The sequence below is a fragment of the Gossypium hirsutum genome, chromosome A04 (assembly GCF_007990345.1).
Source record: "Gossypium hirsutum isolate 1008001.06 chromosome A04, Gossypium_hirsutum_v2.1, whole genome shotgun sequence".
NCBI classification, from domain to species: domain Eukaryota; kingdom Viridiplantae; phylum Streptophyta; class Magnoliopsida; order Malvales; family Malvaceae; genus Gossypium; species Gossypium hirsutum.
In genome coordinates, this window is record NC_053427.1 from 110670 (window position 1) to 124025 (window position 13356).

The 13356-nt window shown below is 29.3% G+C and overlaps 2 protein-coding genes across 2 annotated transcripts; one reads left to right on the plus strand and one right to left on the minus strand.

Annotated features, from left to right (window-relative positions):
- Positions 1–997: 997 nt before the first annotated feature.
- Positions 998–4531, plus strand: LOC107931189 (THO complex subunit 3). The gene is made up of 10 exons (XM_016862996.2): positions 998–1301; positions 1384–1479; positions 2056–2185; positions 2368–2459; positions 2630–2698; positions 3052–3109; positions 3600–3699; positions 3897–3983; positions 4068–4146; positions 4231–4531. The coding sequence occupies exons 1-10, from the start codon at positions 1239–1241 to the stop codon at positions 4396–4398; spliced, it is 942 nt and encodes a 313-aa protein (XP_016718485.1). The 5' UTR covers positions 998–1238; the 3' UTR covers positions 4399–4531.
- Positions 4532–5100: 569 nt separating this feature from the next.
- Positions 5101–6231, minus strand: LOC107931190 (uncharacterized). Its single transcript, XM_016862997.2, has 2 exons — positions 5434–6231; positions 5101–5366 (listed from the first exon to the last, which is right to left on the minus strand). Exon 1 carries the CDS (start codon positions 6104–6106, stop codon positions 5438–5440), a length of 669 nt encoding a protein of 222 aa, XP_016718486.1. The 5' UTR covers positions 6107–6231; the 3' UTR covers positions 5101–5366; positions 5434–5437.
- Between the last annotated feature and the right edge of the window lie 7125 nt (positions 6232–13356).

Below are 13356 nucleotides of genomic sequence, written 5' to 3' on the forward strand. Positions count from 1 at the left end.
CCCAATATGATTTTATTTTATCTCGTTGTAACCAATAGGACCCATTTCCACGTTTACTTGTCATCTACCATGTAATGCCGATGAGAGGATATTAGTTACGCATTAGTTGGGTTATGAATTCTATTATTGTTAATAAATCTACATACTGCATAAGTTGTATACCCAAAGCACTAACTTTCAGTTCCTTATCTATTTGAACTTAGACTTTTACCTACATCAAAGTATATGAGCTATACATACATAGTCTGTCATCCACTAAATATTAAGGTATGCAACACTATGAACGTCAAAAGTTAGTAAATCCATAATGGATCTAAGATCTAACCTACTTGGGTCATGTCTAATGTACTGTTAGTCCAATCAGTCACATTTATGTCTCTATTTTCTAAGAGTTATTCACTTCAATGCTCAAGACAAAACATCTTCCCAATTAGACTTGATAGGCAACATATCAGTTTTTCAATCATTAGCACATTTTCAATTAGACTAAAGACCTATTTATATTCATTTACTAATACAAGTTGTCTTTCTATATTATAATCCGATCGCTTAGTATTAGTTAAATGTTAAATAACCAATAAGTCAATATTTGCTTCAATTTTCATTTAATCATTGCATATTTACCTTAGTTTTGTCATAACATTTCATTTAATCATTTTGCCATAGCATTAACCCGACTTTATTAAAATAATTTGACCAACTTTTTACCTCAATACAATCATCGTGGGAATGATACTCACTTATCACTTTTAAGGGCTTATATAAAGCTTTATTAAATGTATGAAATTTTTTTATTTCCTATTTTTTGGGAAACATTTTTCATTTTTAAATATTTATAAATATATTTATAAATAAAAATAAAAATATATTTTTAATAAAAAATATAAAGAAAATTTAATATTTTTTTAGAGAATTAATGCATTCAATTTTTACTAATATTTTTTTTCAATAATAAAAGGTGAAATTATTTGATAATGGAGTTTTTAAAATTGGTTGTGAAATACATAGTGAATTTGCCAAATGTTGGTCCTAATAAAAATACATTTGATAAATTTGAAGGAATGTAAATTAATCAAATAATTTTAATAATTTTCACATATTTTTATTTTAAAAATGTTAACCAAAATTACAAAAATCATTTCCATTAAAAAGAGAACTCTGAAACCAAACGGAATTCATTATTGGTTTGTTTTAAGTAAACCTACACTGACACAAGGAGGGTAGAACTAAGGGAGAGAATGGAGGAGAAAATTGCTTTCAAGAATCTACATAGCAGAGACTATCAAGGTCACAAAAAGAAAGTAAGGTTTTTTTCTTTTGGATTCTTTTTCCTGTTTCTCTTTCTCTCCTAATTGAAGAATATTTTGATATCCTTTCTCAAAGGTGCATTCGGTAGCCTGGAATTGCACCGGCACCAAGCTTGCTTCCGGTTCCGTCGATCAAACCGCTCGAGTTTGGCATATTGAGCCTCACGGTCATGTAAGCTGTCACCCCTCTTTTTTTTTTTAATTTTCTTCGTTTTTCATTGTTTTTTTCTCTTCTGGGTATTTTGAATGTTGCTTTTTTATTACAGCACTAATAATGAATTGGGATTTGATTCGAGATGCGTCTTCGTGCACTCGTTCTCATGGGCATCCTTTTGCTTAGGCTTTTAGGATACTCAAAATAAATCTTCTTATTTTTGGATATAAAAAATCTTGTTTCTGAGGTTGCTATGATTGCATTAGTATATTGATGAGAAATTTTGATGGAAAATACTAAAGATATCAACTATTGGACTATGACTTTTAAATGGAAAAAGTAAGAAGATAAAATCTCAAAATTCATTCAAGTAAAGTAACTGCTTTTAGGATACACATACAGTAATACAAGCAGTTTTTAGATACCTTGATAGCTGGCGTCTTAGTCTTTTACATCCGTTTTTATTGTATCTTCTCCAAAAGCATCTTTCCCTTTGCACAATTTATCTGAAATTGATTTGGTTTTCGTCTTGAATGTTGGAAATTTAATAAATTCCCTGTTGTTAATAGTGATTTTCTCTAATGTCTGGTGCAGGGAAAGGCTAAAGATATCGAATTGAAAGGACACACTGATAGTGTGGATCAACTATGTTGGGACCCTAAACATGCTGATCTCATAGCAACTGCATCTGGTGATAAGACTGTTCGTCTATGGGATGCTCGAAGTAAGTGAATACCGTTTTATGTAAGATCGAAGAGGAACTACTATGGCTTGTACAGCCATGATTATTATGTTGAATACCATGAAATCTGCTTATAGGAGGTTAACTAAATAAATTGTTATGATGTCACTTAGTTGCTTAACCATCATATAATTATTTACCTTTGCTTACATCGGGTTTTGCAGGCGGAAAGTGCTCCCAGCAAGCAGAACTTAGTGGGGAGAATATAAACATCACGTATAAACCAGATGGGACGCACATAGCTGTTGGTAATAGGGTATGCTCTATTGTCTTATGTCACTTTGTGCACTTCAACACATCTCTGACTTGGAGTCTTTTACATGCATTTGTTTTTGAGTAGCAATAGAACATTTTTTTTTTTGGCATTGTTCCATCACGATAATAAAAATTAGTTTATCATTGATACTATGTTCTATTTCTGTCAAGGATGATGAATTAACAATACTGGATGTTCGAAAATTTAAGCCAATTCACAGACGCAAGTTCAGTTATGAGGTATTGTTCAGTTCATACTAATTTGCTCTCCTCTCCTTTGTTATTTGATCAACTTTGAAGATGTTAATTTTGGAAAACACATTCGTACTTGCATTTGAGGCCTAGTTTCCAAGGTTTAGTTTATACATAAAACACAAACTTGAGTATATAAAGTACCAAGCACATTTAAGCGTGCAATGTATTTATTTAATACATAATTGTCATTACAAATTGGAACTAATGGCCATTATAAATTACCAACATTTTTACCCTTTTCTCTGTTAACTCTTTGGAAGTAATGACAAATCATGGGATGCTAGAAATTGTTACTGAAGCTGTATGATTAAACAGATGAATAAAATTTCTTTCTCCAGGTAAATGAAATTGCTTGGAACATGACAGGAGATATGTTCTTTTTGACGACTGGAAATGGTTAGAACAATTTCTTTGTTAGCAATTATGCTTCTAAAAATGGTTTATTATTGGTAAAAGTATCATGGACGCCCCTGTACTAGAAGTCAGATTGCATTTTGGCCCCTGTACTCGAAAGATGAGCAAATTAGTCCTTGTTACCTTAGATCAAAGAGCAAACTGGTCCTTTGTTAAAAAATTCATCTATTTTTACTGCTAAAAACTTGTCCTTGTACATCAGATGAGGTACACGTGGCATGCCTCATGTAAATATCTAATTACTTTGTTAGCTATGCCAATTTTCAACAGTGCAAAGGGATGAAATTTTGAACAGGAAGGACCGTGTTTGCTCTTTGATCTAACATATAGGGATTATTTTTCCCTTTTTTGAGTAGTGGGGGCAAAATGCAATTTGACTCCTAGTATGGAGACCTTGATGGTACTTTTACCTTTATTATTACTCCTTAGTTTATAGGATGTTTATGTTCTATATGTTAAATGTTCTTCTCAGGTACTGTTGAAGTACTTGCTTACCCATTACTTAGACCAGTTGACACCCTCATGGCACATACTGCTGGTTGCTACTGTATTGCAATTGATCCAACAGGAAGGTTTGGTCTAACTCTGTCTTGATATTATTGGTTTACCAGCCTTATATCTATATGCATCTATCATGTAATGTATGTATTTAATCTTTATATGTTTTTCATACATCCAAAGGTTATTTTTTGTTTCTTGAATACGGGGTAACCAGCAATGAAGTTTCTTTTTCCATTAGATGATAAAATTCATTACTCTTCTATGGTAGATACTTTGCTGTTGGAAGTGCTGATTCCTTAGTCAGCCTTTGGGATATATCGGAGATGCTTTGTGTGCGAACATTTACTAAGCTTGAGTAAGTTTCATCTGAATACATGCTTTTTATTAACTTTTGTCACATTTCTCATGGGCATGAAATGACCATTTGCGTTCCGTGCAGGTGGCCTGTCCGGACAATAAGCTTCAATTATACGGGAGATTATATTGCCTCTGCCAGTGAAGATCTATTTATTGATATAGTATGTATTGGTTGAACTTCCTTATCTGTAAAACGGTTAATAAAAAAATTATCGTATTCATGTTTCTGCTGTTGTCTGAAACAGTCCAATGTTCATACGGGACGAACCGTGCATCAAATTCCTTGTCGAGCTGCCATGAATAGTGTGGAATGGAATCCAAAATACAATTTACTTGCTTATGCCGGAGATGACAAGAACAAATATTCAGCCGATGAAGGTGTGTTTCGGATATTCGGTTTCGAAAGCAGTTAGTTAATGAGGTAATCCTTTTAGTTCTAGTTGACTATTTATTGTTTTCTCTGCAAAACCAACTGTTCTTATGTATCCATGGATTTCTAATACTTGATTATGGTTTTTTTTTATCCAATAAACCAATTTGAATTTCCTTCTTGCTGTTTATCTTCTAGCACATTGTGTGTGTGGCACATTGCAGTTTGCTAATTATCAATTCCAACAAGTAATTTGAAATGAATTTATCAAATCTCTGTCAGTTCCACCTTGAACTTGTTCAATCTGAGTTAATTTGAATCCAAATATCGAGAGCAATTTCGATATTTTAATCCAAAAGGTAAAAAATCTTTCCTGTCCCTTTCGATTTCGAAATTGAGCAAATTGGTACTTTTTAAAAAAGTTGGAGCAATTTATAATCCTTGCTCATTTCTTAAATAAGGATAAATCATCAAGTATGATTATATTGGTATAATAATAAATTTAGCCTTTAAAGTTTTCATATTCTATTAATTTGGTCTTAATAAATTTGTTCCTGCCTCATGTATCTCCAATTTTCTAAGGAGGGAGTAATTCAAAATTGAGAGAAACTGGGGAATTGCTTTTACCAATCCAGAGATCCAGACTCCAGAGTGATGGGAACTCAAGTCCACTTAGAAATCGAACCCAAATAGATGAGTGTACTACAAAAGGAGTGGGGATGGGCATACAAGTTGATCTAAGAAATAATAAAAGAATGAAAGAATTTTATTATTTAAGTTGAATAGAAAGAACTTGTTGTACAACTAAAATTGAGCACACAAGTGGTGTCGCCATTGAAGATCTCAGAAAAGCAAAGCATCTCTTAGATAGTACAATACGAGATCTCAGGTCGCCTCCATATGAGCGGCAGACGACGGCTTCTTTTATCTGTTGGTGATGTAAAAGGTTTATCGGACCAAGATGCTTCATCCCCAATCAAATACCTCCATTAGCATCCTCCATCCAATCATCTATATAAAACAAATCAATCAGAAGCCAATGATAAATAAAAAAGTTGAAACAAATTTTATATCTTACCTTATCAGAATCCACAGAGCATGAACTTGCAGAATGGGAAAACCAAAGCCGAGATACAAACAATAACAATAGTAACCAAATACTGAGAACACCATGTTAATGGCTTCCATTTAATTTCAACACTGGAACTCTTCATCCTCTTCCCAATATGAGGCTCTTTTGATAAGTCAAAGCTTTCACCTTTCATCCTCAATTCTTGAATACACCTAGTAAGAGCTCGGTTATCATTTCGTTCCCTCTGCAATTGCTTCCCTACTTTCCAATACCTACAAAGCTTAACCTGAACCAAAAACACAAACACAAGTGAAGTCGAAAGCGAAACAATGGATGGTATCCACCATTTCTTACAAGTATGGTGTTGTCTAACACCAACGGATGATGTAAACAAGACGTTGAAGAATAAGCCATGGAAGACAAGGAAGAAACAAGAGAGTTGGAAGATTTGTGTTTTGATGGAATCTAGTCTTGATGCTTTAACTGCAATTTTACGATTGAAAAGATCTTCTTCTCTTTGCCATAATTTGAGAAGTAAAAGATGGCCTGGACTTCGAGAGATTTCCATCAATGGATGGTTTTGGATTGCAGTGATTGTGGTTAAAGCAGATGAGAGCTTGTGTTGATGTTCTTCATCTACTGGGATTTCTACAATGTGGGTATTTGCCATTTCAGCCATCACTCAAACAACAACAACAATAATAATAAATATAAAAAAATAAGAAACAAAAATTTTTAAAATGCTGATGAAGCAGAGAGAGATTGGCAGATGAGATGAGATGAGATGAGATGAGAATGGGTATTGTTGTGGGAAATGAGGATAGTTACTGATATTTAAACGCATGACATTGGGTAACGGTAATATTTTGGTATCCCCCAACGGTCGGATTTTCTTCTTCTGTTTTGGCCGTACTTGAAACAAAAGCCCAATTTTATAAGACAGAGCAAGGCCCAATATCCTAACTGAAACAGCTGAAATATTTTCTTGTGGGCCACTTCTAGTTTTTTTTTATCAATAATTGTTGTGAGGCGCGTAGCAAAGGGCTAGCATGGTCTGGCCTCCCTTTAAAATTTTAAATTAGTAAAATTAAAATTGTACTTTAATTTTCCTAAAAATAATAATAATTTATTTAATTCTTTAAAATTTTCTGACTTCACTCCTTATTGTTGTATAACTCTTTCTTTCAAGTCAAGAAATTTAAGATTTTTAATAATAATTACTCAATTAAAATTTTATTTTTTATAAATTAAATTATTTTTAAATATAATTATCCTTTTAAGAAAATTTTTTTTACCTAGAAATGGCATAAATTCTAGTTGTTGTAAAACTAAAACTTTTTCTTTTTCTTTTTCAAAGTGAATTAGAATCTAACTCCCACATGGCTAAATCTAAGCTGTCTTAAGTTTTTAAATTTAATTTTAGAATTTTAGAATTTTTTATTTAATCTACTTAACTTTTGACCTCACAATTTAAATCATGATAGATTAAGGGTTGCTCGATAAATTATCTTTTTGACCTCATCTACTTAAATTACTTCTTAAGATTGTCAATCCCAAAGTTTAATTGCACTTAACCCAATCCAACTTATTTCAAGCTTGAAACGTACGTTCTTTGTTTAGTACTATATTTTATAGAAGAAATAGTATAAAAATATCTAGAAAAAACTAAATTATTCATTCATATAAAATAAATTATTGAATAATATTTTTAATATTTTATTATCAATTTTAACAATATATGAAGAAGTCTAATGTTTAGCTCATAATAAATAACTTTTTTTATTCAATATTACTACCAAATGAAAACATCTTCCTTTAAAAATATTAAAATTTCTATTTTTATATATAATATTTTACAATTACACTTAAATTTTGAAGCGAATAACAATAATTTTATTATTTAGGTTTTTTATTAAATTTTAATTTTCATATTAAATTATTTAGATTACAACAGTTAACCTTAGTTATTACTAATTATTATTTAATGATTTTTTTGTTACTGTTAGTATCGTGCTTCCATATTTTAAATTTGGTAATTTTATTTTGGATATTGATATGTCTACAACGTAACATACTGTTTTGGCCTCATCGTGACAACAAGATTTCTTGTAACATCATGACCGAACATACTGTTTTGGTAAAAATAAACCAAATGGTACATGTTTCAACACTTCCAACCAACCTATTCAATGTACTCAATAAATCACCGACTTGACTTGAATCTATCCATAGTAAAGGCATACCAAAACAATCAATTAACCATTTCCATTCAAACCATTCAAAATAAGTTCAGTTTAACATAAAACATACCAATTCAACTCATTCATTTGTACACCATCCATCCATCCAACCAACTAGCCATTCAATATCATCATCTTATCTATGTTAATCCATGTTCAAACATGCTATTTTAATCATTAAACATCACTCAAACACATTCATCAAAAACAAACCATTTGAACTAGGCTTTAACATCGCCAAAATCTAGGTTTCAAGCTATGTCTAACATTTAAAGTAAACCTATTCAAAACACCTATGTACACGCCACAATTCGGGACTTAAAACGATCGAAAAACTACCGATTTGAAAATTGGATAGTGTAAGCTTCAAAGCAATCCACTTGACACGTTTTGCAAAATGGCAAACTACAAGGGAAGAGAAAAACAACGAGATAAACATATTAAATGCTTAGTAAGTTCATAGGCATTTAAACCAAACTTACCTTAGCTTTCTATTACGTACATAAAACCAATATGCTGATAGAGTTGGGCTAGTTATGAAAATTCACAACATCAAACAAGGTGAGTTTAGTATATAATCAAATTCATATGGCAACAATTAAGATGTATCGACCCAATTCACTTTACAATCAACATTTCAATACCATACTCATATTCAATTCACATCCATCCCTTTGAACATTAATCTCTTATCATTCATTTCAATAATTCCATTTTACAATCACCAATTAGCTAGATGAACTCTAGTAAACAACCTCAAATACACACACCAAGTTGCTCGTCTGAGCAGTAACTACACCACACTAGGGCTTCTGTGGAGACATTCAATTATCAATGGTCTGCAACAAAGGTTGGATCTCGATATAATCTGTAATGATCTCCGTACAATCACATATCTCATATAAGCCCGCATGTAACCTTATTGGCATGTAAATTGTATCCTAACCTTTATTGAGTTCACTCGAATATCAAAATCACATATAATCAATCTTTTACAATTTAGTTCATTTCTCACCTTATAAACTATTTGCCACAATTCAACCCACAATCAAAAATACAAACACAATACAAGAAAATAAAAATTTAAACATATTAATACCATATGAACTTACCTGGAAAAATCAGCAATTAAGTTGGAACTTCAAAGACTATTCGTCAATTTTGGCTTTTTCCTGATTATCTCCAATTTGATTCAATTTTCTATCTAAACAATTATTTTTAAACAATTTATCAATACCAAAAATTTTATATCATCCTATGATATGTATGAATCAGTTTTAATTTTATTTTTTGAATGCCCCTAAAATTTTATATTTTATTCAATTTAGCACCTAAAACCGAAATAGCCATAACTTTCAATTTTGAGTTTCGATTTCAAAACCAATCTCCATCACATCCTTTTACGACCCTCTACTTTCTATTATTATAGAAATTTCAGATCAATTATACAATTGATGCACTTTAGTCCTTTTTAACAAAATTAATAATTAAACCTTACAATCAAGTCATTTTTCACATATAAGCTAAAAATCTATCAGTTTAACACCAAATTCTACAAGAAATCAAGTATGGAAACTTTCAAAAACTTTACAAATTAGTACATGGACTAGCTAAATCAAGCTCCCATGACCTCAAAAACATAGAAAAATACAAGAAAATGACTTAAAAAATTTTCCTAATTAAGGAACAAATGTTCAAAGCTTCACAAGGTTTCTTATTCACGTTTTCTTCTTTGGGTTCGGTGGATGGATGGAGAAGATGAGTCTTCTTTCATTCCACTAAAATTTTACTTTTATACCTAATTAATCATATTTAATTTTAATTAACTTTAATTATTAACTTATTAATCACATCTTAATGTTATAATCCACCAACATATATTAAAATTGGTTTAATTATCATTTTAAACTTTTGGCTAATTTCAATTTAGATCCCTAAACCTTTGGCCAATTAAAAACATATAGTATAAGCTTTTATAATTTAGTCATTTTACCTTAATTAACTATCAATTCAGCAAAATCACTAGACCAAATTTTAATATATTTCTATATTATCCTTGTAAATATTAATTATGGATTCAAATTACGAAAATAGAATTCTAAAATCGCCGTTTTCGACACCATTAAAAATTAAGTTGTTAAAAAAAAATAATGTAGTTAAATAACTTCCAATGTTTTATTTTTTTCTTGTTAAAATTTAAGAAACACTTTTTCTTTTTACTTATATTAATAATTTCTATGTAATTTTACAAATTATCCCATATTTCCCTTTATGGCCTCCATTTTTTTCCTTCAATTGGATTAGACCTTTAGTGAGTAGTTGTTTCACCAAATCCTAGCAAAAAGTAGTACACCATTTATCCTTTAGAATTAGAAAACAACAAAACAGTGTGTGTGGAGTCGGCGTAAGAGCTGAGTAAGCAAAACCAAAAGCAATCTATTACTCCACCTCTCTTTTTTTATTGTTTGGTTAAATTCTTTGGTGAGTTCCTATACTTTTACGTTTAGTACCAAATTAGTCCCCTCTACCATAAAAACTAAACAATTCAATCTTGATAACATTACAAAAAAGAAATAAAGTTGACCGTTGAAAATTTTCAAACTACCATGTTTTAAAGTATTATGTATAATAGTCAACAACTTTATAATCCGAGTCTAATCATGTTTGGGTCAGGGGTGAAGTTAGAACAAATTTTTAGAGGGCTGAATGAAATTTTAATTTCTTATAGTCTATATCTTTATAATTTTTAAAGGATTAAATTAAATTTTTATAATTTTAGAGGGGCCAAAGTGTAATTTTACCTTTACTAATTTAAATTTTTTTTTAAATTTAAAGGACCTAAATAGAAATTTTCTATTTTAGAAGAGCCGGCCCTTGCCAGCCACTTAAATTTTCCTCTAGTTTGGATCAGAGGCGATATTTAGGTAAAACTTTCTCAATAATATCGTAAAAAATTGTTGAATTTTGTATATCTTTTTGCTCAACTCAAAATTTTGATAAAATAATTCTAAACTTGATTTTATAACAAAAAGTAATTCAATCTATACTATATATTAAATATAATGTGAATAAACTCAATTAAGAAATTATTTAGAAAAATAAAATTACCTTTTTTATTAACTCATTTATTCTATTTTTTAAATTTTAAAAACTATTTGTAGAAAACTGTTAAACAATTATTTATTTTAAAATATTTATTTTAATACAATGATTTTAAATTATTTTAAAATCATGTAAAGTCAAATTATTCAATGGACTAATGGATGCCACGTCCACTAAACGAACTTGAGTTAGGAAGTAGACAGACAAAAGGTCCCTCCCTCTATTTCCCCCAATCACATGTACAATGATTGTGACATGTAAAAGTAGAAATTACAATAAAATAGTCCAAATAAGTAACTAATAGCGGATTAAACTTATTCACTGGTGGCTGTACTTAGATTTGGTCATAAGTCGGATTATTTGAACCCAAATTCGATTCAGTCTAGTTTATGTTTTGGCTCAATCCGAACCTGATCTATTATGTAAAAAAATTGCTATTCAATGTTTACATTATTGGGATTGATCTTGCTCTTATATTTTTAAACTCCTTATTGCTAAATATGAGGATAATGCGTTTCAGCACACTCGAATCTATATTTTCTTAGGTTGGGAACAATGCCCAAGTCAATTGAGCCAAGACTCAATCGGCCAAATAGAAAACGCTTTAAATGTACTTAAGTAAATAATAAAATAATAGTATAAATAATTTTGATAACTATAACATCTAAATAAATTAATAAAATAATTAATATATAATAATGTTTAAAATATAATTTATAGTACAATTAAATGTATAATAATGTCGATGGAATCTTAGTTCAATTAGCATGAGCATTATTATCAATGTAGGAGGACGTGGATTAGAATGTATTGAAGCGCATTATCTTCCTATTTATGAGTTAAGGAAGGACAATGGATAGTTCTAGGTTTTATACCAAAAAGAGCAGATATGATTATAATCTATAATGAGATTGTTCCAAAAAAATATACAATAATAAAAATATATTTCAAAATGAAATTTATCATTATTTATCCATCTACTTAATATTTAATTAATATATTTATTACAAAATTATTTTAAAAACAAATCAATAAAATTATAACTAAAAAGAACTCAAAGAATAATTATATGTATGTGTGTGCTTATCTATATATATAATTGATTGTTTGTAATTTCTATTAAATTAAAAGTTACAAAAAGTAACTTCCAAATAAAATAAAATAAAAGCATAATATTAAATTAATTAAAAATAAAAATTATATATAAAAATTTTATTTATACATAAAAAATAAATAAAATATATAATAATGAAGGAAAAATAATTATATATTTATTTATAAAATAAATAATAAATAATAAATAAAAATATCTAAAATAGAATAATAGAATTTAAAATTTATAAATAAACTGATTAATTTATTGCGAAATTTGTAAATAACCCCTATTAAGTCTTAATTTCTAAATTATCCCTATAATTTTTTGTACTACTTAAAATACCCCTGTTAACTCCTACGACTCCCTTAGGAGTTGGTTTTATATAATATATAGATTTAAAGGATGGAGAAGTTAACACTAAAATTCGAACATGAACTTTAAAATGTCAATAGAAAACTTTAACCACTTTTTTCTTTGAGTTACTCGCCTTCTCTATGTAATCATTGAACTCAATTCATCGAGGCATCCCTATAATTTTTTGTACTACTTAAAATACCCCTGTTAACTCCTACGACTCCCTTAGGAGTTGGTTTTATATAATATATAGATTTAAAGGATGGAGAAGTTAACACTAAAATTCGAACATGAACTTTAAAATGTCAATAGAAAACTTTAACCACTTTTTTCTTTGAGTTACTCGCCTTCTCTATGTAATCATTGAACTCAATTCATCGAGGCAAAAAGTAAATTTGAATGGTAATTAAGTCTATTATTGAAATGATATTAAATTAGATTAAATCAAAATTAAATTAAACATTATGATTGTCGACAAAGGTTAGGTATTGTAGGACGACACATTGCATTTTTAAAAGAAAATACAAGTTTAAAGCTTGGAAACAATATTGTTGGGAAGGCAGCTACAAATTCCAAACATGAACAGTAAAATAAACATGAAAAATATAAAAAAAACACTAAAATTAAAATAATTTTTAATTTTTTATTGGCTCTAATTATTTAATTACTAGATTTAATTTAACAAAGGCTAGAGTAAAATCAAGCTATTCAAGTTCCATTCAATTAAATTCATTTATAAAATTTATATACAATATTAAAAATAAAATCAAAGTTTCAAAAATTAAATAGATAGTTGAATTAGTCACATCATTGGTTTGTTGGTCCAATTAGTCCATTCAATTTAACTAAATAAATTATTAAAGATAAAAAATTTCAGCTCGAACAGTTTAACTACGCAGCACAATAAATTTTTAGTCATATTCAATCGGTCTTTATTGGTTACAGATTCAATCAATTTAATACTTTTCTCCGCATTGATATTTCAAATGATTCTCGATCCAACCGGTCCGGGTGATTTCGGATGATGATGGGTAAAATAGTAATTTAATATTAAAATATTAGAAATAAATAATATAAATAATTGGAATCAAATAATTTATATACAAACATAAAAGATCTTATTTGCACCCTAGGCTT